Source organism: Balaenoptera musculus, chromosome 20, assembly GCF_009873245.2.
Source record: "Balaenoptera musculus isolate JJ_BM4_2016_0621 chromosome 20, mBalMus1.pri.v3, whole genome shotgun sequence".
Taxonomy (NCBI): Eukaryota; Metazoa; Chordata; class Mammalia; order Artiodactyla; family Balaenopteridae; genus Balaenoptera; species Balaenoptera musculus.
The window spans coordinates 43762136-43789584 of NC_045804.1; the positions used below are offsets into that span (position 1 = coordinate 43762136).

The 27449-nt window shown below is 46.3% G+C and overlaps 1 protein-coding gene across 6 annotated transcripts; it reads right to left on the reverse strand.

Annotated features, from left to right (window-relative positions):
• Positions 1-78: 78 nt before the first annotated feature.
• On the reverse strand, positions 79-26886 carry KIAA0100 (KIAA0100 ortholog). Of its 6 annotated transcripts, none has more exons than XM_036836368.1 (39): positions 26769-26886; positions 25764-25887; positions 25191-25240; positions 24746-24893; positions 24443-24561; positions 24152-24212; positions 23779-23968; positions 23059-23182; positions 22772-22896; positions 22462-22529; positions 22210-22355; positions 21122-21240; positions 20850-21013; positions 20432-20690; positions 19719-19924; positions 16843-17935; positions 16211-16402; positions 15867-16069; positions 15602-15720; positions 15260-15480; positions 14752-14942; positions 14528-14627; positions 14188-14390; positions 13015-13309; positions 10208-10365; positions 9722-9928; positions 6409-6508; positions 5993-6175; positions 5381-5502; positions 4746-4901; positions 4542-4654; positions 3784-3964; positions 3123-3209; positions 2814-2924; positions 2544-2679; positions 2309-2439; positions 2023-2124; positions 1297-1431; positions 79-864 (listed from the first exon to the last, which is right to left on the reverse strand). In XM_036836368.1, the coding sequence occupies exons 1-39, from the start codon at positions 26834-26836 to the stop codon at positions 682-684; spliced, it is 6693 nt and encodes a 2230-aa protein (XP_036692263.1). In that variant the 5' UTR covers positions 26837-26886; the 3' UTR covers positions 79-681. The 6 variants fall into 6 exon arrangements, 5 of the variants coding, with proteins under 5 accessions (XP_036692263.1, XP_036692262.1, XP_036692265.1 ...); XM_036836367.1 differs by having other exon boundaries at positions 81-864; positions 4542-4663; XM_036836370.1 differs by lacking the exons at positions 24746-24893; positions 26769-26886 and having other exon boundaries at positions 82-864; positions 4542-4663; positions 25764-25837.
• Between the last annotated feature and the right edge of the window lie 563 nt (positions 26887-27449).

The window sequence follows — 27449 nt, forward strand, 5'->3', positions numbered from 1 at the left end:
GAATACAGGCTGAAACCATGCACTCAATTAAAAAAAAAAAAAAACCAGCATCAAATTTAAAATATATTTTTTCTCTTTAAATGATTTTTTTTTTACCATTCTTCAGGGGATACCCCAGGGAGAGGGACCCATAGCCAGCTGTGTCTCCTACTGCCATTCTCCCAAGTGAGCTTGGCACAGATTGGGGAGGGGCTGATTCCCCCCACAACACTAATACCACTTTCATACAAGGCAGTGGAATGAGGGACAGAAGATCAGCCCCTCCCCTCCACTTTCTGGCACAGAGGGAGAGCAGTTACACTTAGAAATATATATATATTTTTATATATGTCTATTTATAAAAATTTATCACACTTGATCAGAACTGTCCCCCCACCCCTTCAGTTGACCCCAAGGGAACCAGATACTAGCCCTGGGGCCATTCCCTGGGCCTTGCTCTCTTGATGCCTCTCTGGCCCTGGGCCTGCTGATCAGTGTGAGGTAGAACTCAGAATTATTATCCACCATGTTCTGCAAGGAACAGGCCAGCTGCTAAAGAACAGTGCCTCTATCCACAGTACCCTGTGGGCTCCTGACCCCCACAAATCCTAATGGATGAAGGGAAGCACCTCCCACCCCACAAGTCCCTGTGGCCTGAGCCAGAGTCAGATCCTGTACTGCAGCCTCTCTTGAATTGCCGGATCACTTGCGCCTGCCAAAGATGGACTTCTTCCCAGGATTCTTGTTGCCCACACTTAAACCGATGAGAAGCCGGGCTTTCTCCTCCTCTTCCTGCTGTTGCACGTTGAGGTCCGATTTAGTTTCTAGCTTTCCCCGGACCTCAGACCCTGCTGCAGGCTTCAGCCTTAGCTTCTCTTTGATTACCTGATAGGTTAGAGAGGAGTAAAAGGGAAGGTAAATATTAATGAGACAGGCAGAATAAATCAAGTGGACCAAGTCAGTAAAGATTTATCAAACTTACATGAAGGCACAATGGGGCAATTCAAATTATAAAATGATCTCTGCTTTCAAGAAGCTTACAGTCTATTAGAACCCACGCTAAACATGAAGTTGTGCCAGCCCTCACTTCCTAAAAATCAACAGTAGTTAACATATATACAACAGTCAGTAAACATTCAGTTTAACCATCTGAGCAAAGTCATGGAGAGGACAGGGATAAAAGTCACTCACTTCATTCACCTGCCCCTTTCCCAAGGCTGCTTGTTAATACATGCATCTTACAATGAAATGCTCCTGAGCAGAGGATCTGCTTGCCAGCCCCTTATAACCAAACAGCCATGAATTCTGCCAGGATACCTGGGCAACCAGGGCTTTGCGGCTGTCCCTCTTGACAGCCATGGCAAAGTCTAGCCATGTCCATGTGTTGTTGTGGTACTCCAGACAGGGCAGCACCAGGTTAAGGTCGCCCCAGTCCACACTGTTCTTCTCACCCTGCAAGAGGGGGAGAGAAGAGAAGAGAAAAAAATATATCAGCTGCCAGTTTTAGTCCAAGCCAGTACTTGAGTCCAAGTCTAGTACCTTCCTGCAGCAGCAACCTACAGATACCTATTTCCCCTTATCTCAGTCTGGTACTGATTCCTGAGGGCAGCAGAGGGAACAGCAGGTTTATCACCCACAGACAAGCTTCACAAGCCCCTATCTCTGTTTTTAATCTCTGATCTTATGTGGTACCGTTCCCACACTGTTCTAAAAAGTGCTGGGTGGGGCTTCCCTGGTGGCGCAGTGGTTGAGAATCTGCCTGCCAATGCAGGGGACACGGGTTCGAGCCCTGGTCTGGGAAGATCCCACATGCCGCGGAGCAACTAGGCCCGTGAGCCACAACTACTGAGCCTGCGCGTCTGGAGCCTGTGCTCCACCACAGGAGAGGCCGCAACAGTGGGAGGCCCGCGCACTGCGATGAAGAGCGGCCCCCACTCGCTGCAACTAGAGGAAGCTCTCGCACAGAAACGAAGACCCAACACAGCCAAAAATAAATAAATAAATAAATAAATAAAATTTTAAAAGTGCTGGGGAAGGGCAGACCTTGTAGCTGACGCACAGTGGAACCTGTGGGATCTTTATGTAGATGAAGGAGTTGTTCATGGCAGCTCGCTCTTTCATCTTGTCAATATCATCCACAGGGTGCTAGGAAAGGAACGAAAGAAGAGTGTGCCCCTGAGGCCATCACAAGAAACTCAGGACCCCAAACATCTCCATCTCCTTTCACCCCTGGAATAGACTCAAAGGAAACAGAAAGAAATCCCCAGCCAGGCCAAACAGAGTACCCCAAGATCTCCCATTTTTCTATCATCAGGGGCATTTCTGATACCTCAGGTGCTTTGCGAAATGACCTTCTGACCCCAGAACTCCGACTCAAGCCCTGTGCCACACCCTTCCCAGGGCCCAGTGGTGCTGCATCATCTGTTGCAATCAGTTGCCGAGGTTTCACCACTGGTATTCCTATAAAAAAGCAAGTACACTAGCTGTTGTCCTCTTGCTGAAGCTTCAGCTGTCTCTGGGGCTGCTACCCCAGTCTTCTGGAGCTCCACCATTAAAGTTCTCACCAGTAGTCACCAGTTTGGACTTATCTTCTTCATCACCAACCTCGTCATCTTCCACACTTCGTCCAGGAAAGAAAAAGCCCATTATTCTATGGAAGAACTGGTGTGTCAGCTGGATGGTGAGAGGCACCACGTTTACCTAAAGAGGAAAAAGGCTGAAGAAGCAATTAAGCTCAGACATCATCCCTCTGTTTACCTACCCCTAACATAACAACGCACAGATAGTTTTTAACTGCCTTTTGTTCCTGTGTCCCCAAAGGACTGTTTACTAACCTCAAAGTGCTCCTTAACAGAAATACCCCCAACGGGGGGCCGGACTTTGCTGAAGAGGCGAAGAGCTAGCTGTCGTCCAGACTGGCAGGAGCTCTGGGGCCGCAGGACTACCTGTAGAATAAAGAGTGATAAATCAACCCACAAATCCTCTGCAGAGGAGAGAAGAAGCAATGGTCTTGCTAAGCTGGGCAAGCTTCCACCATCTCAGATCACATTGTTTCCCACAGTAGGTTTATGTGGAAGGATCATTGCAAATGCCCAGTGTTAGGAAGCATGTGAATGGGCTAGGAATAGGGAAATAAGACTTACCTTATAGACAGCATTGGGGAGGAGGTTGTTCATAGTGAACCAGCCCAACTCCAGAAGATGTTCTGCTGTGTCATCAGATTTATTCACCTATAAAGACAGATTTCCCCCCGCCACCCCCAAACCACTATAATAAGCCTTTCTCAGGAGCTTGCTAGAGTACTGCTACATATATCATTTGTTTTCATGGCCAGGGCACTAAGTGCCTGCAGTACTTTCCAGTCACTGTGACATTCAAAAATGGTCTCGACTTATTTCCAAATGTCCCTGGGGGGTTGGAAGAATAATGAATAATGTCGTGTCCTCCATGCCATGGTTAACTGCAGGAAAGCTGAATGCCAATATAGAATTAATGATTCTATTCTAAGCTGGACTTGGAAGATTACTTCCCTCTGAGCCACATTTCTAGGGATAACCTTATTCAATGAGGGAAGCATTTGATCAAGCTCATCTATATCTGTATTATTTAATATTACAAGCAAATGTGTATGAGCGGCACTCTCTGCTCATGTTTCTATCATTATTAATAACCATTAATACCATCATTAACAGTCATATAATAATCAGTCCCTTTATGTTTATCTCTTTTTGTGAGTTAAGACTCCTGAGAAAGGTCAATGCCTCTCAATACAGCTGTCTTTGTGTGACTGTATATACCCAATACCTTGCTGTAGAGGAACCGCTGCAGCTCCAGTTCAGCAATTCCCAGCTGTCCATCTTCCTCTGTCAAGCGCCATCGTGCCTGAGCAAAGTAGAACTCAGTGCGGCGGACCACACTCACATCTTCTTGCTGCTTTCGCAGCTCCATCTTGTTGGCCTGCTGCAATTGGAAATCCTTAAAACACCTATAAATGGATAGGAGGGTCAAAGCCAATAAGGGCAACAGCATTTGGGTTAGGGGTGGGGAGGAATGCCCTAGAATGATGCAGGAGGTAAACCCAGAGATGGACCTATTCTAGAACAGCTATTCCCTAAATTTTTTCATTGGATTTGTTGCTCCTCAAACCCTGGGCCATGGGAGCACAAATCCCATCTTTAGTTCTACAGCTTCTTGAAAAAGTAGTCTGTTCCTACTAATAACCCCTATGTTTGTATCTGCAATTGTGTTCCTTACTGATCAACTTCAAGACATTTTATTTTTAGTTTAGTTGCACAGTTATCAAGGCAACAAAAATGATCTTTCCGAACTACCTGTTTTTCTCCTTTCCCCGGAGGTACTCTAATAAGGATCCTAAGAAAGGGCTCTCCTGTTCTCAACCTGTTGGCCAAGTCCAACAAGACTCATTCAGGAAAAGGTGCCTGAATCTACTACATCAGCCTTTGATAATACACACTAGACCTAAAGACTTATCAGAACACGGGCAAAAGAAATTGACTCCAGCTGGGGCACTGGAAAAGGGCATGGAAAGAATGCTGTGGCACCTGATGAGGATATTAAGCTCTTCACTTTCCAGCTGTAGATTGGCCTTCTCCTGGTTTAGCTGCAACTGAAGCTTTTGGTTCAGGTCAAGCAGGTTCTCATTCTTGCTGTCATCCTGCAAAGACTAGGGAGCCAGATAAGGAGAAACTGAGAGATTTCCCTTGTCCTAGGAGACTTCCCTGTCCTCAGACTGCCCGGGAGACTACCTTCATGATAGAATACATCTGCTTTTCCAGCTGCCGTATCTGGGCCACATGCTGCCGCACAGCCTCCTGTAGATGTAATATGCTGCTGCGCTGCTCCTCAGGATTGCTAGAGATCTCAAGCTGGAACCTGACCCGCTGCTTCTTCTCACTATGCTCCTAAAGGAATGGAAAAGGAAACAAACAATAGACAAGTCTTGTAGTAAAGTAAAATAGAGAAAGGAACAAGAAATGATGATCTCTTCCGGAAAGCTCAACCTTCTCTCTCACCATGAGTGCAAGTAAGCGGTAAGCCAATGCAGAAGATTTGGCAATGTGGATTTCACAATAAGCCAGTCCCACAGGGTAGGGATAGAGGTGGGAAGTGGGAAGTAGTTTGTTGTTTTCAGAGGTATGTAAGTGACTGAGTAAAGAACTGACCAAGAAAAACAAGTAAACAACTCTACAGTCTTAGGGACACTCAGACCTTTCCTAGATAACTAAAATTTCAACTGCTGCTGCTGACTAAAAGAGGATGTACTAACCACAAAGCCCTTTTTCAGTCTGAAGCATGGCTTTTCTTACTGGACCCCAAATAAAGCACAAGGTCTGGAGATTCCTGTGAGACTAACTGGCATTCTACAAGGGCCCATACTCACCTTCCGCTTGGGTTCTACATGGAGCAGCAGGTTGTTGACGATATCCAGGATCATGGCATACTGAGCCGGGTTTGTGGAGATTTCCAGCTCATGATGGATGAGGGTGAAGGTATCCACAGCCCCTAGGTAATTGTTAGCAGCTAAATAAGAGACTCAGTTTCTCCCTAAATGTCTACCCCATCTCCTAACCCATATCTAGAACCACTTCTGTTACTTAACCCCATAAAAGGTCTTGGTGAGATATGCTCATGGGTAGAAATATGTGCTTATTTTAGAGTCAAACAATATCCATTCATTCCAGTAAGTTTTTTTTTTTTGGCCGTGCCTCACCCTCGCGCCATGTGGGATCTTAGTTCCCCGGACAGGGATCCATCCCGCACCCCTTGCAGTGCAAGCGCGGAGTCTTAACCACTGGATCGCCAGGGAAGTCCCCCATTTATTCCAGTTCTATTCTCTCCTAAAAGAACTTAAAAAATGTAACGCAAAGTGAAATGTTAATGCCCTATGCACACTGGGACTCTTAGTAACACTTCTGCCTCAAAACCACTAAGGAAATAACTACTTTCACAAGTTCCCTAGTCCCCTCCTAAAAGCCTTTCAAACCCTGAATACCTTCCTGCTTCTTTAGGAGATCTTCCTTTTCCTGGTTCTCATGAACCTCAGGTGGCTTAATCTGAGTTGCCAGCTCAGGATCAATGTCATGGCTGTAACTAATATAGTACATTCGGCAGCTGCAGCGTGAAATGATCCGCTGGACTTGCTGGGCTTGTTGCGCCTCAGCTGGCTGGTTCCAATCTGCGAAGAGGTAGGAAAGAGATAAGAGAAAGACATTCTCAAAAGAGGTATTGTGAGAGCCTCCCAGCTATGCGTGATGTCTGGGGAACTCCAGACACTTGCTTTCAACATAGCCTAACACAAAGTGGTCCTACTCCACGTATATTAATCTTACAAATAGGTAAGGAAATGAGGCCCCTTAAGGATGCATGTCTGCACCTAACCACATAATGGGGGAAGAGGTGAGAACTGACCTGTGGTAGTGGTAACCATGCCTCCCACTGCCTGCCCGCTTTCCATCAGCTCCTGCACAGAGTCCAGACTACGCTGCCGGTGCTCCTCAATATTCTTTACCTGAAGACAGAGATACAGGCACCTTTAACTCCTGGGGGACCAGTAGCTTGTCCTGTACAAGCTCCATTATATACCTCCATTATCTCCACTATACAAGTTTAACACTATCTAGATTTTCATTGCCTGGAATAGCTTGAAGAATCTCCCAGGGTAAAAGACATATGTCCCTCTCTCCTGGCTCAAACCACCCAAATTCTGCAAACCCAACTGAGTTACATGCACGTTTTGCCAGGCCTCAGGCCAGAAAAATACAAGCTAGGTTAAAACCAAATCACATCCCACCTCACACCCATTAGGATGGCTACCATAAAAAAATTAGAAAATAAGGCAAGGATGTGCAGAAATTGGAACTCTGTGCACTGTTGATAAGAAGTAAAATGATACAGCCACTGTGGAAGTTCCTCAAAAAATTAAAAACAGAATTGCTCTATAATCTAGCAATTCCACTTCTGGTTATATACCCAAAAGAATTGAAAGGAAGGTCTCAAAGAGAAATTTGTACTCCCATATTCATAACAGCATTATTCACAATAGCTAAAATATGGAAGTATCCCAAGTGTCCATCAATGGATGAACAGAGAAGCAAAATGTGGTATATACATACAATGGAATTCAGGTTTAAAAAGGAAGGAAATTCTAACACATGCTACAACATGGGTGAACCTTGAAGGCATTATACTAAGTGAAATAAGCCAGTCACAAAAAGACAAATATATATGATTCCACTTATATGAGACACCTAAAGTATATATGTGTGTGTGTGTGTGTATATATATATATATATATATATATATATAAAAAAGAGAGGTATTTAAGAGTAGTCAGAATCACAGAGAGAAAATAGAATGGTGATTGCCAGGACCTGGGGGAAAGGGGAAGTGGGGAGTTATTGCTTAATGGGTATAGTTGGTTTTTCAAGATAAAAAGAGTTTCAGAGATGAATGGTGGTGATGGTTGTACATTATGAATGTACTTAATACCACTAAACTATACACTTAAAATGGTTAGGATGATAAATTTTATGTTATGTTTATTTCTTTCTTTTTGGCCGCGCTGCGTGGGATGCAGGATCTTCGTTCCCCAACCAGGGATGGAACCTTTGCCCCCTGCAGTGGAAGCACAGAGTCTTAACCACTGGACCGCCAGGAAAGTCCCTTTTTTCTTTTCTTTTTTTTTTTTTTAATGTTTATAAATTTTATACTATGTATATGTTATCACAATTTTTAAAAATGGAAAAAAATCAAATCATGTCATGGGGAAAAAAAATTCATCAAAACCAATGACTTCCCACCCATTTTGGTATTCGTGTGTTTGTGTTCTTGCTGTTTTCTGTCTTCAGACCATTGTGACACTGTTGCCATGGGGGAAGGGAACTGAATTCTTTTGACACTCTCTGCCAAGCTGGAGTCAAATTGAATAGAATGAGTGATATGAGAAGAACATAAACAATCTGTCAAGTCACAAAAAAATTCATATAGGAAAGGCAAGATCAAAATCTTTCCCACCTAAGCCAAGGACATTCCACTCTAATGCTAATATCACAGCCTGAGAAAAAACAAGTTCACTTGCAAAAGAACGCATGCCTAAAAGAAGCAGAGGCCCAGAAAATGCCAGATAGGGAGATCTTGCATAGTTCATCCTGCCTATCTTTGCATGAGTAGTTACCACCTTCTGTGCCTATCTCCTGAGACTACTGGTAAAGGGTACTGCTTGCCTAAACTACAACTGTAATATACCAGCATGACTTTTCATATTACCAACAACCTGACCCTTACTTGGCTTGACATCTGATTAAATGCTTATTACTTCATATAACTTATACTTGGGGTTGAGCCTTAAGGTCATTGGAGTAAGAAGTACCAGCCAGGGAGGAGGGAAGAGAGATTAGCTTTATCCCCATTGAGTAGAATGAAAAATGAAGTATTCACATTGGTCCTAATCAGATGTAGCCGGATCCAATAACTCATCTGAATGTACCATGCCCAGCACAATGTGGACACTTAACACCGGTTAAATAAGTAACCACAATGCAGAATATTGGCTAGGTACATCTCAAAACCATTAGATCTCCCAATAAATCTGATGCAATTATATCGTAGAAATTATAGTACAAATTTAGTTTTACCAAGATGCTGAAAAGAAAATTTATAGCTTAGTCCCTGCCAACTGCTCACAATCTCACCTTCTAACAAAAACATTATCTTGACATACACTAAGACTTCCCCAAACATACTGACTTAAAAAAATAAGACTGGGACTTCCCTGGTGGCGCAGAGGTTAAGAATCTGCCTGCCAACGCAGGGGACTCGGGTTCGAGCCCTGGTCCGGGAAGATCCCACATGCCGCAGAGCAACTAAGCCCATGCACAACTACTGAGCCTGTGCTCTAGAGCCCGCAAACCACAACTACTGAGCCCGCGTGCCTAGAGCCCGTGCTCCGCAACAAGAGAAGCCACTGCAATGAGAAGCCCGCGCTTGCTGCAACTAAAGAAAGCCCGTGCACAGCAACAAAGACCCAACACAGCCAAAAATAAATAATAAATAAATAAATTTTAAAAAACAAATAAGTAGACTACTTTCCATCTGAATGAAGCTTTGTATTTTTCAAAGTACGTTCTCATTTGATCCTTTCAACAGTTTTCTGAGAGTGAAGTATTAACTCAATTTTACAAATAAAGGTGACTTCCCAAGGGCTCATGGCTACTAAAATAGCAAAGGTGAAATCAGAACTCACATAATAACCTGCCTCCTAGACAAGCAGTCTTTCTATGCAACCTTACCGATTTGCTGAAACAACCAATCATCTTCATAAGAGAGATCAGAGAAAGGGCAGATAGAGAGCTTATCTAAAATTCTCAGACTTACTGCCTGTTTTTTTGGCTGCCTGCTGATTAGTGTGATCTTATTCATAGGGGTCGGCAATTTCAAAAATAAAAAAGTTCCAATCCATTTTATTCTCATGTAGGGAAATGAGAATCTCCCTTGCAATGAAATAGAATAGTATGAGATTTAAAAAACAGAAAAAGCACTATGTGTTCACAGATCACAGGCCAGAGACTGCCAACAGTTTCTACATTCAAGTGTTATCATCAGCCTCATTATTCTGCTAACCTGGTAGCAACAGGTAGTCAGGATCTTGCAAGCTATTTTGCCTAAAGGGGCCAACTATGGAAAACTGGAGATACAACGGGCCTTCCCAGCCCTGCTGACTAACCTCTAACCAGAGCTGTCGGCCATCCTGCTCAGTGGGGCTGCTTTCAGTGGTGGCAAAGTACTGCATGCCATCCAGTAGGCAAGTCCAGGATGTCTTTTGCTTCAATGTGTCACCATACCAGGCTGGATGGTGTTGGCACTGCAGCAGCTGGGCTTTGGCAGCTGACACAATGACACAGCCTTCTGTCTCTGCTCCACGAAGAACCATCTACGCCAGAGACAGAAGCAGAGTCACAGCACCAGGGCCACAAAGAAGATGGAAGGTTAGTGAAAGGGCCTGTACCAATGACTGCAGCTGGGTCTAATTCTGGCTTACTGAGTGCACTCTACTGGTTTTTAGTAATGGAAGTGATTATCCATGATACCTGTTAGAAAGAATAATTTTTTGGAGCTCTACCCACCTATTCTTATTTAGAGGTGGGAGAAGGTAAACACATATGACTATGATCTAGCCCTATCTTTGGGTGCTCTAGTAAAGAGAAGGTACCTGGCAGTTGACCAGTTCAATAAGGCAGTTTCGGTTATATATGTCATCCGTCTGGCAGGCAGCAATGCCACACAACTGGTCACTCACACCTGACTCCTCTTCTGTGAACACTACAAACCTATCTGTCTCTTCAATCAGCTTCTGCAACATGTAGGCACCTGGCAGAGAAATATGAAGTGGGGGAAAAGCCACAGAGTCAAAGGGATAGAGAACACATCCAGGGCCAAACTGATCTTCCTTCAATTTCTCTAGAACGTATTCTCCCCAACCTGCAACTCCAGCCCAGCCCACTCCACCCCTTGACCCCTGGGTAAGGGTTGTCATTTCATTTTCCTTCAATTTTAATAAAAGTAACAGATTCCCAAGAGAGACTTAGAAATGCTATGTAAGTGGTAGCATTCGTTTCTCTTAGGCATATCCACCTCTGAATTACTCTAGGATCTTTTTTCCTTCCATTTTGTTCCTTCTCTTTTTCATTTCATATTGTTTTAAATGCTATTTGTTTGTTGACCACTCCTTTCCACATAAACCACTCCCTTGCCATCAGTGTCACTGTTCTCCTAGCTCTACTGCTTTCTCTGATTATGACTTTAGATCCTCTACCTTCTCCCAGGTTTTAGAGATAAGTATATCCCCTAAGGTCTATCCTTGGCCTGTTCCCTTTTCTTTTTTCTAAAGAGTTTGTCCAACAGTGTTGTGGTTAAGAGCACAGTCTCCAGAATTAGACTAGTCTGCCTGTGTTCAAGATCCTATCTCTGCCAGTTACTTGATTGTAACCTTGCTTGCTTTAACCTCTCTGTCTCAGTTTCCTTGTGGGTAAAACAACAGTAACTAATATGGTTGTTGAGAGAATTAAATGGAATAATAATACATAAAGTATTTCGCAGGGTACCTGCCACACAGTAAGCAACTATTATCTCCTTGGCATTAACTCTTAGTTCTATGCTGAAACTCCTAAGTCTCTACCTCTAGCCCTAAGCTTTTAGATCCTCATTTCCACCTGTTTTTTAGACATTACCTAGAGGTACTACTTACACCACAAACTTAGCATGTCCAAATATGAACTCAACAACTCTATACCTCCCCAAACCTGTTTATTAGCCTCTGGCTCTCCTAGTTACCATCAGGCCAGTCACCAGGCTCAAAGCCTCAATCATTATCACTTTATCCCTATTTTAACTCCCTCTTCCAACCAGCTGCCAAATCTCTTACACACATAATAACATTTCTATTCATCCCCTCATCTCGCCTCTACCTAGTTCAGGCTCTCCTTTCCTCTTGCTGAGACACCATAATAGTTTCCTAATTTGTCTCCCCCACCTCCAGTTTCTTCCCAGTCGTCCCCCATACAACTGCCAGATTTATCTTCCTAAAAGTAAGATTCTAATGACACACCCCTCTTCAAAAACCTTCAGTAGTTCACCACTGTTTACTGAATAAAGAACAAAAACTCCTTAGCCTTGTATTTTTGATGGTCTACCTGCAGTTTTCCCTTCCAGCATCTTCACCTGTAGCTATACTCTATGCCAACCCAAACAGACTGTTCACTCTGCTCTGAACATATTGAGCTTGACCAACTCCACTCCTTTTCAGGATGTTCCCTTTGTTTTTAATGCCCTTGCTCCTCATTTCCACACGTTCAAACAATACTAAGCCTTCAAAGTCCAGCTCAAATGCTACTTCCTCAATAAACCCTTCACTACAGTCAAGAACAGCTCACGTATTCTTTAATTTCTCTCTAGCGGCATTTATCATTTTTCACCTTGTTCTTAAATTCACCATGAACTTACATTCCTCTGTACTTGTTATTCCCTCTCCCTAAAATGCCCTCTTTTCTTTCTTTGCCTATCAAACACTTACTCATCTTTTAAGACCCATCTCAATTATATTATCTTCTCTGTGAAGCCTTTCTAGACTACCCTATGCTGATTTAAATACTTTCTTCTTGAACATTCTTACAAAGCGTCTTCATGACTCTCCCCGCACCGCCCCCCCCCCCCAAACTGTGCTGCACAGCGTGCAGGATCGTAGTTCCCTGACCAGGGATCGAGCCCGTGCCTCCTGCGGTGGAAGCACAGAGTCTTAACCACTGGACCACCAGGGAAGTCCCTCATGACTCTTAGTTTCAGAGCTTCCCCCTCATCTTTACATCCCTAATGTCTACGGTCATGTCTGGTACATTATAAACCCTCAGTAAAGCTAAAAAGTGAATCTATGAATGAATGAGTGATTGATTCAGTGAATGAATGAACTAATCTTAGCTCATCCAGAGATGATAAACTTGTTGAGTCAAGTAAAATATCATATATTCTGTATCTCTCACTAAACCCAGCACAGTGCTCTGTGCCTATTAACTACTCAATAAACATTTATTGACTGAACAAATTAATTCATCAAAACACAAAACAATTCTCTAATCCTTTGTTTCTTTTCTTTAGTCATTCTAAGTCATCACTCCTTCCTGATCCTCTTCTCCTGGCCAAAGGACCAGACAAGTTTGTTTTTTTTTTTGGCCACACAGCGCAGCATGTGGGATCTTAGTTCCCCGACCAGGGACTGAACCCGTGCCCCCTGCAGTGGAAGCGTGGAGTCTTAACCACTGGAGCGCCAGGGAAGTCCCATGGGCCAGACCCTTTAATGCCCCCCATCACTGCTATGTAAGACTTAGGTGGCCTAATATGGAAAAACAAGTTTCATCTTTACACACAGATCGAACCAGTCATAATTTAGTCCTTCTCAAACTCCTGTCCAAGCCCACATACATATTCTAAACCTAACCCTATGGAGTCTTGTCTCCCGCAGTTTACCTCCTGAAGACGCCTTATCAGGCTGTCCACTAAAGCTGGGAGTGTTGACAGGAGGTGGGGCTGGGGCGCTGGTCGGGACACTCTGCTTTGGCTTTTTGGCTGGCATCTGGGGATCAATCTTTAACCCCTTCAGAGCCTCAGTAGAGAGATTACGTTTGAGTACAGCTGCCTTTTTGTAGCCATCATATAAACCAAAGGCAATGTCCCGATTGGTGGTTGTCCAAGAAGCCCGTAAATCTACCAAGTGCAGCTGATGTGTGTAAAAGGCAGGATCCCCAACTCGAGTAGAGAGCTCCTAAGAAACAGGAAAAGAACCTCAGAGTAGCATGGAAATTCCCAACATTCCTCCTAGACCACAAATGCAGAGATAAAAAACATGCTTGTTGAGTAACAGACCTGTTCTGAGGGATACAAGACAACCCTAGAGAAAGAAAACCTAAGCGGTCTTAGTGTGTGCACTAGATTACACTCTGACTATATCCACTGTATTTTAAATGACTCAGAGAATTTCAACTAAAACCCTTCCTTAATTGTGTGTGGGGGGCTGGGGGGACCACCAAATAAGGCACTAGAAACAAAAAGTTTCACTCTATTTCCTGAAGAGCAAGAGACTATCTTTACAAGGAGAGGGAAAAAAAGGAATTTTCAAAAAGAGGGATGCTGATACTAGTGAGTGCATCATAAAGTAACAACATATATGATTAGAGTGTAGTTAGGAACATCACCAGGGACTTAGCGTGAAACCTACTGCTATGGACTGAATTATGTACCCACACCAAATTCGTATGTTGAGGCCATAATCCCCAATGTGACGTATTTGGAGATGGGGGCCTTAGGAGTAATTAGGTTTAGATGAGGTCATGAGGGTGGGACCCTCATGACAGGATTAGTGTCATCATAAGAAGAGACATCAGAAAGCTTCCTGCTTTTCCTGCCAGGTGAGGTCACAGTGAGAAGGCAGCCATCTGCAAGCCAGAAGGAGAGCCCTCACCAGAACCTGGTCCTCACCAGGACCATGCTGGCACCTGATTTTGGACTGCCCAGCCTCCAGAAGTGTGAGAAATTTTTGTTGTTTAAGCCACTCAGTTTATGGTATTTTGTTATGGAAGCGTGAGCCGACTAAGACACCTACTGATACAAATAAGGCAGTAAAGAGAATGTGTCAGGCGGTACCTCCTCAGCTGTGCGATTGCTGTGCCGTTGGTAGGTAAGGGAGGACAGGCTCAATAGGTGGGTCTTTGTTACCAAGGGATCAAGGCAGTGGTCAGCATTCTCTTCAGTGGGCGAGGCCATCAGGTAAACAGTCACCTGACTTAAGTCACTAACCATCTGGGTCACACTCCAGTCAGAGATGAGGCGCCGCATCACTGTGCCCGCTGAGAAAAAGAGGCATACAGAGCCCATGCAAACCCGCACAGAACAGTGTGGGGCAGAAAGAGAAGGGAAGGGAACCGAGAAAGAGAAAGAGGACAAGGAATAGGCAAGGACAAGTGGTGGGAGCCTTTGATCTTACCTTGAGGTATAAGCCGCTGAGTTCCCCGAGTGAAGACGTGGCCCTGACTGCACTCAATTTGGATGCCACGTTGCTGGGCGAATGAGGCCCAATAATGCACCTGACAACAAGAGAGCATAACACTGAATGAAGAATGGCATCAGAGAGATGATTCAGAGACCCGATAAGAGAAAACAAGAAAACTAGAGAAGGGGAACAGAACTGCAGGTTCTGTCAAAGCTGACCTGCAGCTGGGGAAAGAGTGCAGTATAGGAAAGCTGCTTGTAGTGCTGGCCGAGTTTCTTCTTGCTGGGTTTCAGGTTATTGAAGAGCTTTCCCCTACAAATAGGCCTTGTGACACTAGTCCAAGTTGCCCAGAAGTTCTGCATCCAGCGCAGGGTGCTACTATACAGCAGAATTCGGGGCTGGGATATTGCTGCAAAGGAAACAATAGACATTTCCTAGCTGTGGTTAAAACACAGAGACGAAGCTAAATCCTTCCCTAGCTTCAGGTTTTAGAGATTTAAAAACCCAAACAGCACTCAAGCCTCACACTCAATATCCCCAACACCCTCTCCTTTCAAAGACCCAAGCTCTCTACTTTCACCAATCCTCTTCCAAAAAAAGATCTTGACCCAAACCCTCCTTTGCTCTTTTCCTATCCCCTCTCCAGAGGGTCAAGCTGAAGTCCTTGGTGTCTTAAGTTCATCCTCCCAAGCCCTTCCTCCCCGCTGCCCCAGATCCAAGCCTCACTTCCACTGTGCCGAGTCAGATCCATCTTGATGGAGAGATTGAGGTTCTCAGAACGAAAGGCCCGGTAGGAGTCATGAAGCTGGCCCAAGGGCACCTCAGGCAGGAACTCTGGGGCCCGTAGAGTGACACCATGGTGATCATGGGGGTTCCCATGACATAGCCACTGCAGGTCCAGTGTCATGCAGAGGTCAGGCAGGTGAAGGAAGCAGCAGTCATCATACCTGGCTCACAACAGAGCCCTGGCCCTTAGTGCCCTGGTCACTTGCAGCCCCTCGGCTCTTCCCCTCTCCCCCCACCCTGAGTCCCACACCCTGTTGAGGCCCCATCTATCATTCCACTCACTTAGAGGCTGTTCTCACGTTGACATCCAAGTCACCCTTGAACACAAACTGACCAGGTTTCCAATGAAAAGACAAGTGGTTCCACTCCCAGTGCATATTTTCAGTTGTGTTGTATGGATCCTGTAACAACCCCCAAAACTTGGTGAGATATGAATAAACGTATCACCTTCACCTCCCAAATCAGTACCTTTCTCTCTTCCCCCATGTGCTGTACAAGCCCCAACCATACCATCCTAATAAGAAAACAGTTCCTCTGGACCCCTCACCTCAGTAGCCAGCTGGTGCAGGTTTGCCTGTTCAATGTCCATGTGCCAGTCCCCATGGAACAGAAGACGGCTCTTGTCCCACCAGGGCAAGGGTGGGCTGGGGTCAGCTGAGGGCTTAGTCAAGAGGTCCACAGATTGGCCAATCAGTGTCCAGGCTGGATCCCAACACGGGCCCCATACCACTGTGTACTGGAAGATTTCCGCTGGGGTAGAGGAGCAAAGGGCACAGCCTGCTATACAACTTCATCCCTCTCTTCTGCCTTCACTCCAGAAAGGCCTCAGCTCATCTCCCACCCCAGCCATCACCAACACCTCAGTCAAATCATTTGCCCTCCTCTACTCACAGTGAAAGTCGTGATAGAACTTGAGTGGGGGCATGTTCCTCTCCACTGCCACGTTACCCCATGGAAGCCCCAAGTGCAGGATTTGACGCCGACGCGAGCAAGGCTGACCGCTCTGCTCGGTGCCCACAAGTCGACCCATCAGCCGCCAGTCACGGATCTCAAACAAGTACCGGGGATAGTCTCTTATCCGAACTGTTATTATAGGGAGGATACACACCGGCTACTCAGGAAACTGTCTTAGCACTCTCGGGCACTTTTCCCCCCGCTACTATTTTTACTCATCTATTGATATTTTACAAGATCAACTGAGAGAATAAGAGTTGGCAGTCGGCAGCAAGGCTGAAAAAGTGCACGGAGACCCTAAGCAGACAGTGAGGGGAGTAACACTGAGATCCAAGAGCCGCACTAACCCTGAAGATGACTGTGTTAGTTGTACCTTTGTGTTTAGCCAAGCAGTTTCAGGGTGAAATTCAGGAACAAAGAAAGGGAAGAGGAGTCCACCCATCCCACTCCACCCACCCAAAAACAGCCACATTTCCCAATATAACTGAGCTCCTCTGTAATCACTCAAAGAGCTCCCTGGAGCTCCAAGGGCAAACACTAGGCCCTGCAAATAGGGAAGTACTACTTACCCAGAAATGTCTTGACACTGCACTTGAGCATACGACACCACTGAATGACAAGATCTACTCCCTCAACAGGAAAAGGGCTGCCTGGATCAAGCTCTCGAACCTGCTCTACCACACGCTCAGGCCCATGGAAGGAGGCATCTGCCAGAGCCACCAGCTCTAGCCCTGCCAGGCTCCAAGTGAGCAGTGCCCGGCGCATGGGTGTGTTGCCATAGAGACGATGGGAGCGCTGGATGTAGATTTCGATGTTTTTATGTTCCAAAGAGGCATAGAGCTCCTCAATTTTGCGGGCAGGCAATAACTCCCCATGCTGCTTCCGAAGAGCAGCCACTTTGGCATCCAGCAACTGCAGCCTTTTGGCACTCTCCTTACTTTCATCCTTCATCAGTTCATAGTTATCACGAAGTTTCACCTCAAAAATGTCATCCAGGAAAACCCATGAGAAGTGCTGAACCTTCAAGAGTAGATCAGGTGGGAGATGGGCAGAGCTTGGAGAAGCCTGAGAACGAGTTCCTCCATGCAGTCCCTTCAGCCATTTCTGAACTCCCACAGCCTCATCCAGAGTTCGAGAAAAATCATACTGATAAGGAAACTCCACTGAGACTGAACCCAGGGAAAGGAGCCAAACACGGTTCCGGAGGGTCTGTAGAACAGGGAAGGGGTTCCGGTGGAGGATCATCTCCTCCAGCTCAGGCAGCAGCTGCACCTCCACCTCCTTGAAGTTGAAGATGCTATTGCCATCGAACCCAGCAGCCAGCTCTGGGCAGTAAGCCTGCAGTGAACCCCCGTGCCGGCTCAGAGACACACTCTCTGCAGCCAGGGTAATGAACCTGTCCTCAGCTACAAAAGCTGTCAGCTTAGCTGTGCTCACCTCTAGCGTCAGGCTTAGTAGCCGCTTTGGGGGAGAGGACTCAGGGGGACAGCCTTCTGGCTCACAGGCAGTCTCTGGAGTCTCTAGTGCAACAAGTGGAACAGTCTCAGGAAACAGAGTGGCTCTTAGTAGGTCTCGGCACTGCAGGGTGGCCAGGATATGCTGGTACAGGTACATGTGATCTGGAGGGCTCCAGAGTAAGGTCAGCCCTGCACCACACTGAACCTTTAGAGAGCAAGAGAAAAGGATCTATCAATTACAATGTCCCAGAACACAAGAGACGCAGGAACTATTATACATGCACACCTGGCTCAAGAACCATCTCCACTCAGAAGTCTTTCCTGAGTAATCACGTTAATTACCCCCTTGCTTTGCTCCTCTTTGCACTAATATGCTGAGCTAACAGTTCTTAACTTATACTTACAAGCACTTACACTTTTTAAGTCCTCCTCAACTGGATTCTAAATTGTCTAAGAGTAGAGGCCATGTATTTTATTTTATTTTTTAAGATTTTTTTTTTTGATGTGGACCATTTTTAAAGTCTTTATTGAATTTATTACAATACTGCTTCTGTTTTATGTTTTGGTTTTTTGGCTGCAAGGCATGTGGGATCTTAGCTCCCCGACCAGGGATCAAACCCACACCCCCTGCATTGGAAGGTGAAGTCTTAACCACTGGATCGCCAGAGAAGTCCCGAGGCCACATATTTTAGTTCTGGTATCTACCACAGTACATCCAGTATATACACATGTACTCAATAAGTTATTTGGCTTTATGTTTCTGCTCATGAGTTATCTTTCTAAAACAACCACACTCTGTAAAATAACCATTGCAACAATCAATTGGAAAATGTTTCATGCATTGATTGCACCTTGATTTCATTCTTAAAAAGTATAAAGAGTACTGGTCACACAAGTTAATACAGCAATTGACCTACGCGAAAGTATGCCTCAAAGAAGGGAGTAGAGACCTTGTCAGCTTGAAAAACAAAGTCAATTCTCAATAGTTAAGCACAGAAAATTTAAATCCCAAGACAAAAAAATTCCTTTGAGTTCCAATCTCTGAAAGCAAACTCTTCAGTTTCCAAAGGAAGCTGAAGTCTGATGAACAGGAACATATCCCACTCTCCCCTCAAGAGGGCCTTACGTCTGTCTGATACTCTGAGGAGAAAGATATTGGGAAGCCTCTCAAAACTTTCCAGTGCCTCCATCTTCAGATCTCTTCCAGTCTTTTGATGAGCTGAGTGCTTCAGTAAAATGATACCAGATCGTGACCTTTAAAAGCCCTATATTTTTCAGATATATGCACTGAAATCTTCACAGTTGAAATTATGTCTGGTTTCTGCTTCAAAATAATCCCAGAGCAGAAGGCAGGGATGACTGCTCAGAGTTTAGCTAAATGAAGTTGGTCATAAGTTGGTAATTATTGAGGCTGGATATGGATGCATGAAAGTTCGTATATTCTCTCTAGTTTTATATATATTTTAAATTCCACATTAAGAGTTAAAAATGTACAGAACAAGGGCTTCCCTGGTGGCGCAGTGGTTGAGAATCCGCCTGCCAATGCAGGAGGCATGAGTTCAATCCCTGGTCTGGGAATCAATCAATGCCACGGAGCAACTAAGCCCGTGCGCCACAACTACTGAGCCTGTGCTCTAGAGCCCGTGAGCCACAACTACTGAGCCCGCGTGCTGCAACTACTGAAGCCCGCGCATCTAGAGCCCATGCTCCACAACGAGAGAAGCCACCGCAATAAGAAGCCCACGCACTGAAACGAAGAGTAGCCTCCGCTCGCCGCAACTAGAGAAAGCCCACGCGCAGCTACAAACACCCAACACAGCTTAAAAAAAAACAAAAAACAAAAAACAAAACAACAAGCCAGGAAGAAAAGAACAACCACGAGGTGTTATATTTCTCATAGGTGAGTTTCACAACATGACTCAAGACTGGAAAATGCTCTAAGCCTAGGAAAAAACCAACCTGACTCCACCTCCCCACAGAAGCATTACCTCTAGAGAGCGGATGCTGCTGTGATAGGTGATGGAGAGCATGGAGAGGCTGAGCACTGGAGTGGGGATGTCAGGAGCCTTACAACAAGGCTGCATCTTCTCTGTGACCGACTTCACCAGTGCAAGCACAAGTCCTTGAACACCCACGGTGGAGGTTTCAGCACTTCCCAGGACGGTCAGTGTGTCCAGTCGGATCTCTGAAGCACCTAACATCCAGAAACCATGTCAGGCTTGGTTCTCAGCTCTCAAATGGCAACTTTAGTCCTCACTCTCCCTCCTTCCTTATTCCCTTCACTCCAGCTATCTTTACTCCCCACACCTTCCTAACCTCATTTCTCATGTTTTACGGAAGTTTTTCCTTTCCCATTTTAACCTAACTAGATCTGGCAGGGCCAAAGAAGTTCCCAAACTCCTACCAATTTCCCAGAGGTATATCAGTTACTCTCTAGAACTAAATACACAAAGAAATAAAAAACTAACTGCATCTCATTCTCTTGATCAGATATCAAAGCTATCTTTTTCTTATACATCTTGCTATTTATAAACCCTTAAGAAACATCAAGAAGCCCAATAGTTATGCAAGACCTTCCAACATTTCATGACTTTAATTTAGAAAATTTTCAAATAATTGGTTTTATTAAGTGAGAAGGAGCAGCATAATCTGCTTAGGTTACAAACTACCCACTTCAGTATGGACTTCCTTTCCCACTTACCAACCAGGGCAGAAAGGGTGAACAAGTTCATGTCCTCCACCTTCAAGTCCACCTTCCATAGTAACGACACAGATTCCCCAAATGAAGATTCCCTAGAGACAGCTGACTTCCCAGATTGTGGGCCCATCAAGGACAATATCCGAGAAAGACATTGAGCACAGGTATCTGATACTTCTACCTGCAGTCCTCGGATGGTACAGTCAAGAAAGAGGGTATCTGACTGAGTGCTGGACAGGCCCAGAGGCTGGTTATAGCTACCCTAGAAAAGAAGCAGAAGGACTCCATCAGAAGCATGCCAACACACAGTTGCGTAACGCACTGATGCATCGTCTGCTGCCAAAAAAAGATGCTCAGTGCTCTAAAGCATGGCAGGATGAGGAAACTTCACAGGCTACTATTCACCAAAGTCCCCACCTACCTGTAGTGTGAAGGAGTCCAGGACAAGTGCCTCACCCCAAACATGCATATTGGGTGGGTGGGGTGCCCGCTGAATGTGGGAGTCACTGCCCACCCGCCAGCAGAGGTGGTCCACAGTCAAGACGCCCCGCTGATGGATACTCTGTGGTCTCAGGTGTTGGTAATCTGAAAAAAGGTGGGAGAGAGGAGTTCTTTGGAGCCACAGTGGCCATCAATTGGGCCCAGCTCCCCTAATGAACAGATTCTTGTTCCTCTTCCATTGCACAGCCTTACCCAGAGAGATGGAATTGAATCCCAAGGCAAAGGGTGGTGTATCTCCAAGCTGAATGGAAACGTTGACATTGGAGATGGAGGTGCTAAAGATGATAGGAGCCAGGATTTGAGGGAAGGTTCTGCATAGGGATAAGACATCACTGTTTGATAAGGAAAGAATTGCAATTTCCTACTATAGAACAGATTCCTGAACCTCTCAAAAGACAGGGTGAGTTTTGTTGTGATTCTTAGGATGGGAGGCAACTAGAAAAAAAACAGACTGAATTCATCAGTTCGCTCCCACTCCCAGTGATAATCCACAGAGACTTATTAGGTTGAACCAGATGAAACTGCCATTTTCGTAGATCAAATGTGATGAAATCAGTATATCTTATGATTTAACTTACTACAATCAAAAGCATCGCTTCCGAACTGACCTTAAGTTCTCTACGCAACACGATGCAAGTACTACACAGAGAGAGTCATGGCTCTCCTGACATGATCTGTCACCTTATAATCTAAGGCAGACGAGATATTGTTTATCATTTAAGTTCAGTTCAACAAATGTTCATTTTGTATAACAAGGAACTGTGCTGGGCATTGAGAACATAAAAACAAAGAGGACATCGTTCTACCGCCAGAGTCTAGTCTAATGTGGAAGATATATAAAATTGGTTTGCTACTGAGTCTGAGCTACTGAAACTGAGATTTAAAAAGCTCAAACAATCAGGGACTTCCCTGGTGGCGCAGTGGTTAAGAATCCGCCTGCCAATGCAGGGGACACGGGTTCGAGCCCTGCTCCATGAAGATCCTACATGCTGCGGAGCAAATAAGCCCACGCACCACAACTACTGAAGCCCGTGCGCCTGGAGCCCGTGCTCTGCAACAAGAGAAGCCACCGCAATGAGAAGCCCGCACACCACAACGAAGAGTAGCCCCCGCTCACCGCAACTAGAGAAAGCCCAAGCGCAGCAAAGACCCAACGCAGCCAAAAATAAAAAATAAAAAGATCAAACAATCATATACATATTTAACACAAAATGCCACTTTAGACCAAAAAATCCAAGAATCCACCTGATAAGATGGTGGCTGAAAAAGATTACACTGACCTGTTTTTCGTTTGCTTAAGAACAGATGAACTAGACTCTTGGGTCTCCAGGGCTAGCATGTGCAGCCAGTGAGAGAATTCCAGATGCCGGTAATGAATGATACAAGTGTTCAGAACCAGGGAGGCTGCGAGGTCAATGGTGGTCACCTGGAAATAAGAACACCAGAACTGTGGGCTTAGGTTTAATTTCATTAGCTCAGGATGCGACGATGCATGGAGAGAGAAGAAAAGGAATGATTCTTGGTCAACACACCTGCACACTAGCCTTGAGGGAGTTGAGGCAGACAATGCGCTGGCGGCTCTGGGACAGCAACAACCCATCTGTAAGGGCAAAGGGCAGATCAGAAGGAAACACTGGGAGGGCAAGAGGTAAGACTAGGAGAGAGTAAGAGGCAGGCAAGGAGATGAACAGAAGGTCACCAACACTATTTTCTTTCAGTATGTTCCCACCTCCCCTTCCTCGGTTACACTGATATTAAATTAAGAAGACCAAGTGGGGCATTGGGGACGAGTGTGTCTGGTCCTCCCATTCTCTCTCAGTACCAGTATCCCCACCCATGGACCTTTCAGAAGGAGTTCAGTGCTCATCTGTGCCATATCAGAGTTTGCTGTGAAGCTTCGAAGGGGCAGCTGATCCTCATCACGGTGGTACAGGAAATGCAGCAGCTTCAGTGTCCAATTGAGGTGCCTGGACCAGACACAGACTCTGGCTTAGAAATATGTGGGATGCTATTCTTACTCCCTTTATCCCCTCAGACAAGCTCAGTGCAGCTACTAGGCTGGTTATGGAGACCCCAGCACATAGCTCCAACTATCACTCTCCACACTTCTGTGTCAGGAGAGATCTCACCTCTTTTGACTATTCATGGACAGCACCACACTTGTGATCTCCATCTTCACCTTGATTTGGTCTGGCAGCTGCTGAAGGAGGTATAGGCCAGGCAGAGTTGGCTCAGCCAAGTTCTCTATCACCTCTGAAAACATGAATGAATAAGACAAGAGCCATCAATCCTTAACACTCTTAAGTCTCCCAACATGCTGTGCCCTCTTTGGCCAAATCCTCCCATATAAAGTAGGCTAAGCAAACGCCCAATCTTAGGTCATAAGGCAAAGATCCCAGAGATCCAGGCACTTGCTGTACTTCCTTCCCCAGAGTCTAAAAAACAGTATGGAGAGCAGGTTGTTACAATGAAAAGAATATGGACTTCCGGGCCAAATAATTTAAACCCCATTTTCACTACTGACTAGCTAGGTGATCTCAGTCAAGTAACCTATCTAATCTTCCTACGCTTCAGTTTCCTCATTTGTGAAATGCTAAGGAGTTAGTACGGGAACATACACAAAACACATAGTACAGGTCTAATTCATAATAATTACCCACTAAATGTTAGTTCTTTCACTCACCACAAGCAAATGCCCTATTTCCTCTAGCTATCCTCAAAGGCCAGGGTCAAAGGCCATGGCAACTAACAAATCACACCTGAACAAGTGGTGAGACCACTATATCTTTTCTACTTCCAAAATAACCTGAGAACAGGGAAGCTAAGAAGCTCACTGACTGGGGCTTTACCTGAACAGGGAACAGGCTTGGATGCCAGGCCTGGGCCCTGGCGCAGCAGCTGACTATGGAAGAGGCCCTCATGCAGTTCAGCGTGGAGTGTCCACACATCCACAGTGATCGCCTTCAGCTGCCGGCTTCTGATGCCCACGTCTAGACACAGCTTTAGGGCAAGTGAGAGCTCCGCTAGACAGGTGTCCTCCTATAGGGAAGATACTCCTCTAAGGTGTGAACGTGTAGGGAGCTTGGGATCAAAACGCTGTGATCTGGAACACATCCTTGAGGGAACCCCATAGCACACAGAATCTAGAATGTAAGCCCTAAGCTCCTTCATACCTCATGCCCAGAAGAAAACAAGGCATCTGAATGACCATGGCATACTCACCAACTGGCCACTCTTTAGAACTTTGCTGTTGATCTGACTTAGGCTCACCTCACATTTCAGCCTGGGAAAGGAAAAAATTAACAGCACTTGGCCCCTTTCCTCACCATTTACCTTCAATCAAGCTTTGTTGGCTGGAAGGCACAAGGCAAGCATAAGTGCCTAATCTTACTCTCTCCTCAAATTACACAGAATGAGAACTTGACACCTTGATAAGAAAGCCCTGACATCCACCCACCCTAAAACAACTATAAGGCAAGAATGGGACTAGCAAACCTTCTACCCAGTGCTTACCTCTTCCCATCACTATCCAAAAGAAAACTGCTATATCTGATCTGAATATGCCACAAGGATTCAGAAGTAGCCACCTTGAGAACCATGATGTTTATAGAATCTACATGAATGGAGAATAGCTGAAAAGAAGATGCAAAAATGAACGATAATTAACATCAAGGCAACGTCCTTCCTTTCCAGTGGAAAAAGAATAAGAGGCAGCTCTTAGTATTATGCCTCAAATACAGTAAAAAAAAAATCCACCCATGACTCCACAGCCAGCCATTCCTACTTCAGTCCAGGAAAGTGGGAAAGTAGTCTCACCTGGCAGAAGATCTTCAATAAGGATGGGCTGAAGGACAGCTCCTTTTGGTGCACCCCAGTACTCTGGGAGAATGGGGCAAACAGGCCAGAAACCTTCTGTAGGTCTGTTCTGATACGTACTTCGCCAAAGCACAAGGCCACATAGTGTCTGCCCAGAAGAGAAATCTCACTGCCATCAGGTCCATCCCTTCCATAGCAGTCTCTTCCCCGCCCTCACATTCACTTTCCCATCCTCCCTAAAAATGTAGCTCAAATCATGGAAGACAGTCTCATAGTAGTTATCAATATCTGTCCCACAAAACAATAGCTTCAAGGCTAATCCAGAGACATCAGCAAGAACCCACTTCCCTCCTTGGGCTGTGAGCCCTCTGTAAAAGAATCTCATTCTGCAAATCGCAATCCCAAAATATTCCCCAGGAGGAGAGTGAGGTGATAGGGTACTCACGGCAGATCATGGCTAAAGAGTTTGCTGGAAATCCACAGGCTATCAATTTCCTAAAACAGTGTGGGAAAAAGCTTTGTACACTAGCTGCTAGGCAAGCCAAGAGCAGCTTGACAAGATAGGAAGGGGTCTAAGAAGAGGAGGAAGTGCTATAGTCCTTCCACTAAGTATTCTCCATCCCCTTTCCACCAGCTTCTCTCCTCAGCACTATATCCTGTTTCTCTAATGACACTGATTGAACTTGTTTAGTATTTCTCTTTTATGGATATGTTGCCCTGTTTCCCCTCTTATATTAGAACAGTAAGCTCTTCTACTTTCTGTTATCTTTGTTCTGTGCTTTACTTCTGTATCTTTCATACATGCCCTGGACACCCTGTGCCTTATAAGCATTTATAAAAGAACAACTTGCATCAATTCCAGTGTTCCCAAACTAGCTCTAAAATCATCTTGGCAAAGGGATGGCAAGGCCGGGGTTAACTAAGAAAGCCACCAGAATATTTTTAAAAAGGAAATTAAAAGTTGAAATTCAGTTGGATCAACCCCACATACATTCCCAGGAAGTTTCCTAGGACTCACCACTGTTTGCTGGTGCTGCTGAAACTTAAGACTGACATTTTGAATCCAAAAAAAGGAGCCAATCTTTAGTTCTGCCTGCAGCTTCCGCTGACACCACTTGGTGGCCAACCGGACCACAAGCCACCTGCAGAAAAATCCTTGTGAGTTCATAGGACCCTCTCCCAATTATTGCCTCCCTCACCCCCTGCGGGTCCTAGAAGGCCTTGCAAAGGGACATGAACTGGAGATGGATCTTCTTGGCAACCCTCCTGTCTCCCAGAACACCACTCTGTCACATACATTCAGCCACGATGATCAGCACCCTAGCCCCAGAGCGTCTCCTCCACCCAGATGAAATGAGACGAACTAAACTCCACCATTTAAGTTGGAGACAAAAGAAATCAACCCCTCAAATCCTCAGGAACCCCAGAGGTAGAGAGAAGAGGCCCCAACAGGAGTCGAAGTACAGGCATCAGTGCCAGATGTGCCATCACATAACCCGCAAAAGGTCTCCTTCTCCGCCCTCCAGACAGGTGTCCGCGAGAAGGCAGTGGGGGCTCACACCCGGCCGGCTCAAATGCCGCTCTCCCTGGGCAGCCAAACCTGTTCCGGCTCCCCAGGGCGAGGATGCAGGTGCCCCTCGCGCTCGGGGAAGGGGACGTTCAGGGGCATGTGCATGGGGAAAGGAAAACCAGCCAGCTGGGCCCCCTCCTCATTCACACCCCTATCCGCTCCCCAATCTCAGCATCTTCTCAGGCCTCGCCCGCTTGCTCAGTCTCCCCCGACTCTCGGTTCCTCCGCGCCAGCTCCGGTCGTACGCCTCCGCTCGACCCCTCCCCGCGTTGCGCGCCCCCTCCTCGGCCCCTCCCCCTCCGCTGCCCGCGCACCTCCCCCAAGACCCCGCGCACCTCCTCCAAGACCCCTCCCCCTCCCGCGCGCCTCTTTCCAGCGCGCACCCACTCCTCGGTTTCTCTTCCTTCCCTTCCCGCCACCCCCCAACACACGCCGTAGCCGGGATCCCCTCACCGGCCTAAGAAAAGGGCGCTGAGCGCAACCAACAGCAAGGCCAACAGCGCAGAGAAGAACAGGGGCATTCCGGCCCCGGCCCGGCCTGGCTCCGGCCCCCGCCCTGCCGGGGCGCCCCTCCCGCCCCGCCGGCTCCGAGCTGCGCCGCCGCGGGCCGACCGGCAGCACGCGCAGGGATGGCGCTGGGCGAGGAAGCGTTGGCGCGCGTGCGCCCCGCCCCCCCACAGCCCGCCAGCCAGCCAGCTGTCTCCCTGCCGCGCCCCGCCCGGCGCCCGCGATCCAGCGGGGCCGACCGGCTGCGTGCGCGAAGTGAAGGCGTGACTCCGGAAGGAGAGCGATGGGGAGCGGCCCTCAAGCGGACTGACACACAGGCCCCGCCCCCGGGCGCACCCTTCGGGACCCGGAAAAGGGGAGCCGGGGGTTTGCCAGTGGCCTGGGCCTGAGCCCGCTCCCTGGCTGGCAGTGGACTTGGCTGGGTCGTTTGGGCCACGGAGAGTTCCACTTTCAAAGCAGTTTCCCGGAGTAGTTATAGAGTCTGCTTGGCCACCTAGGGCTCATGCTGAGGCTACTGCGGAAGTTATACCCTTGGGTCACACGAAGTAGTTATCCTGTCTTATTCGAGTCTTGTCTGAACATCATTAAGGAGGAAACCAAGCGGTAATTAAAAGGCCTCAAAAATCC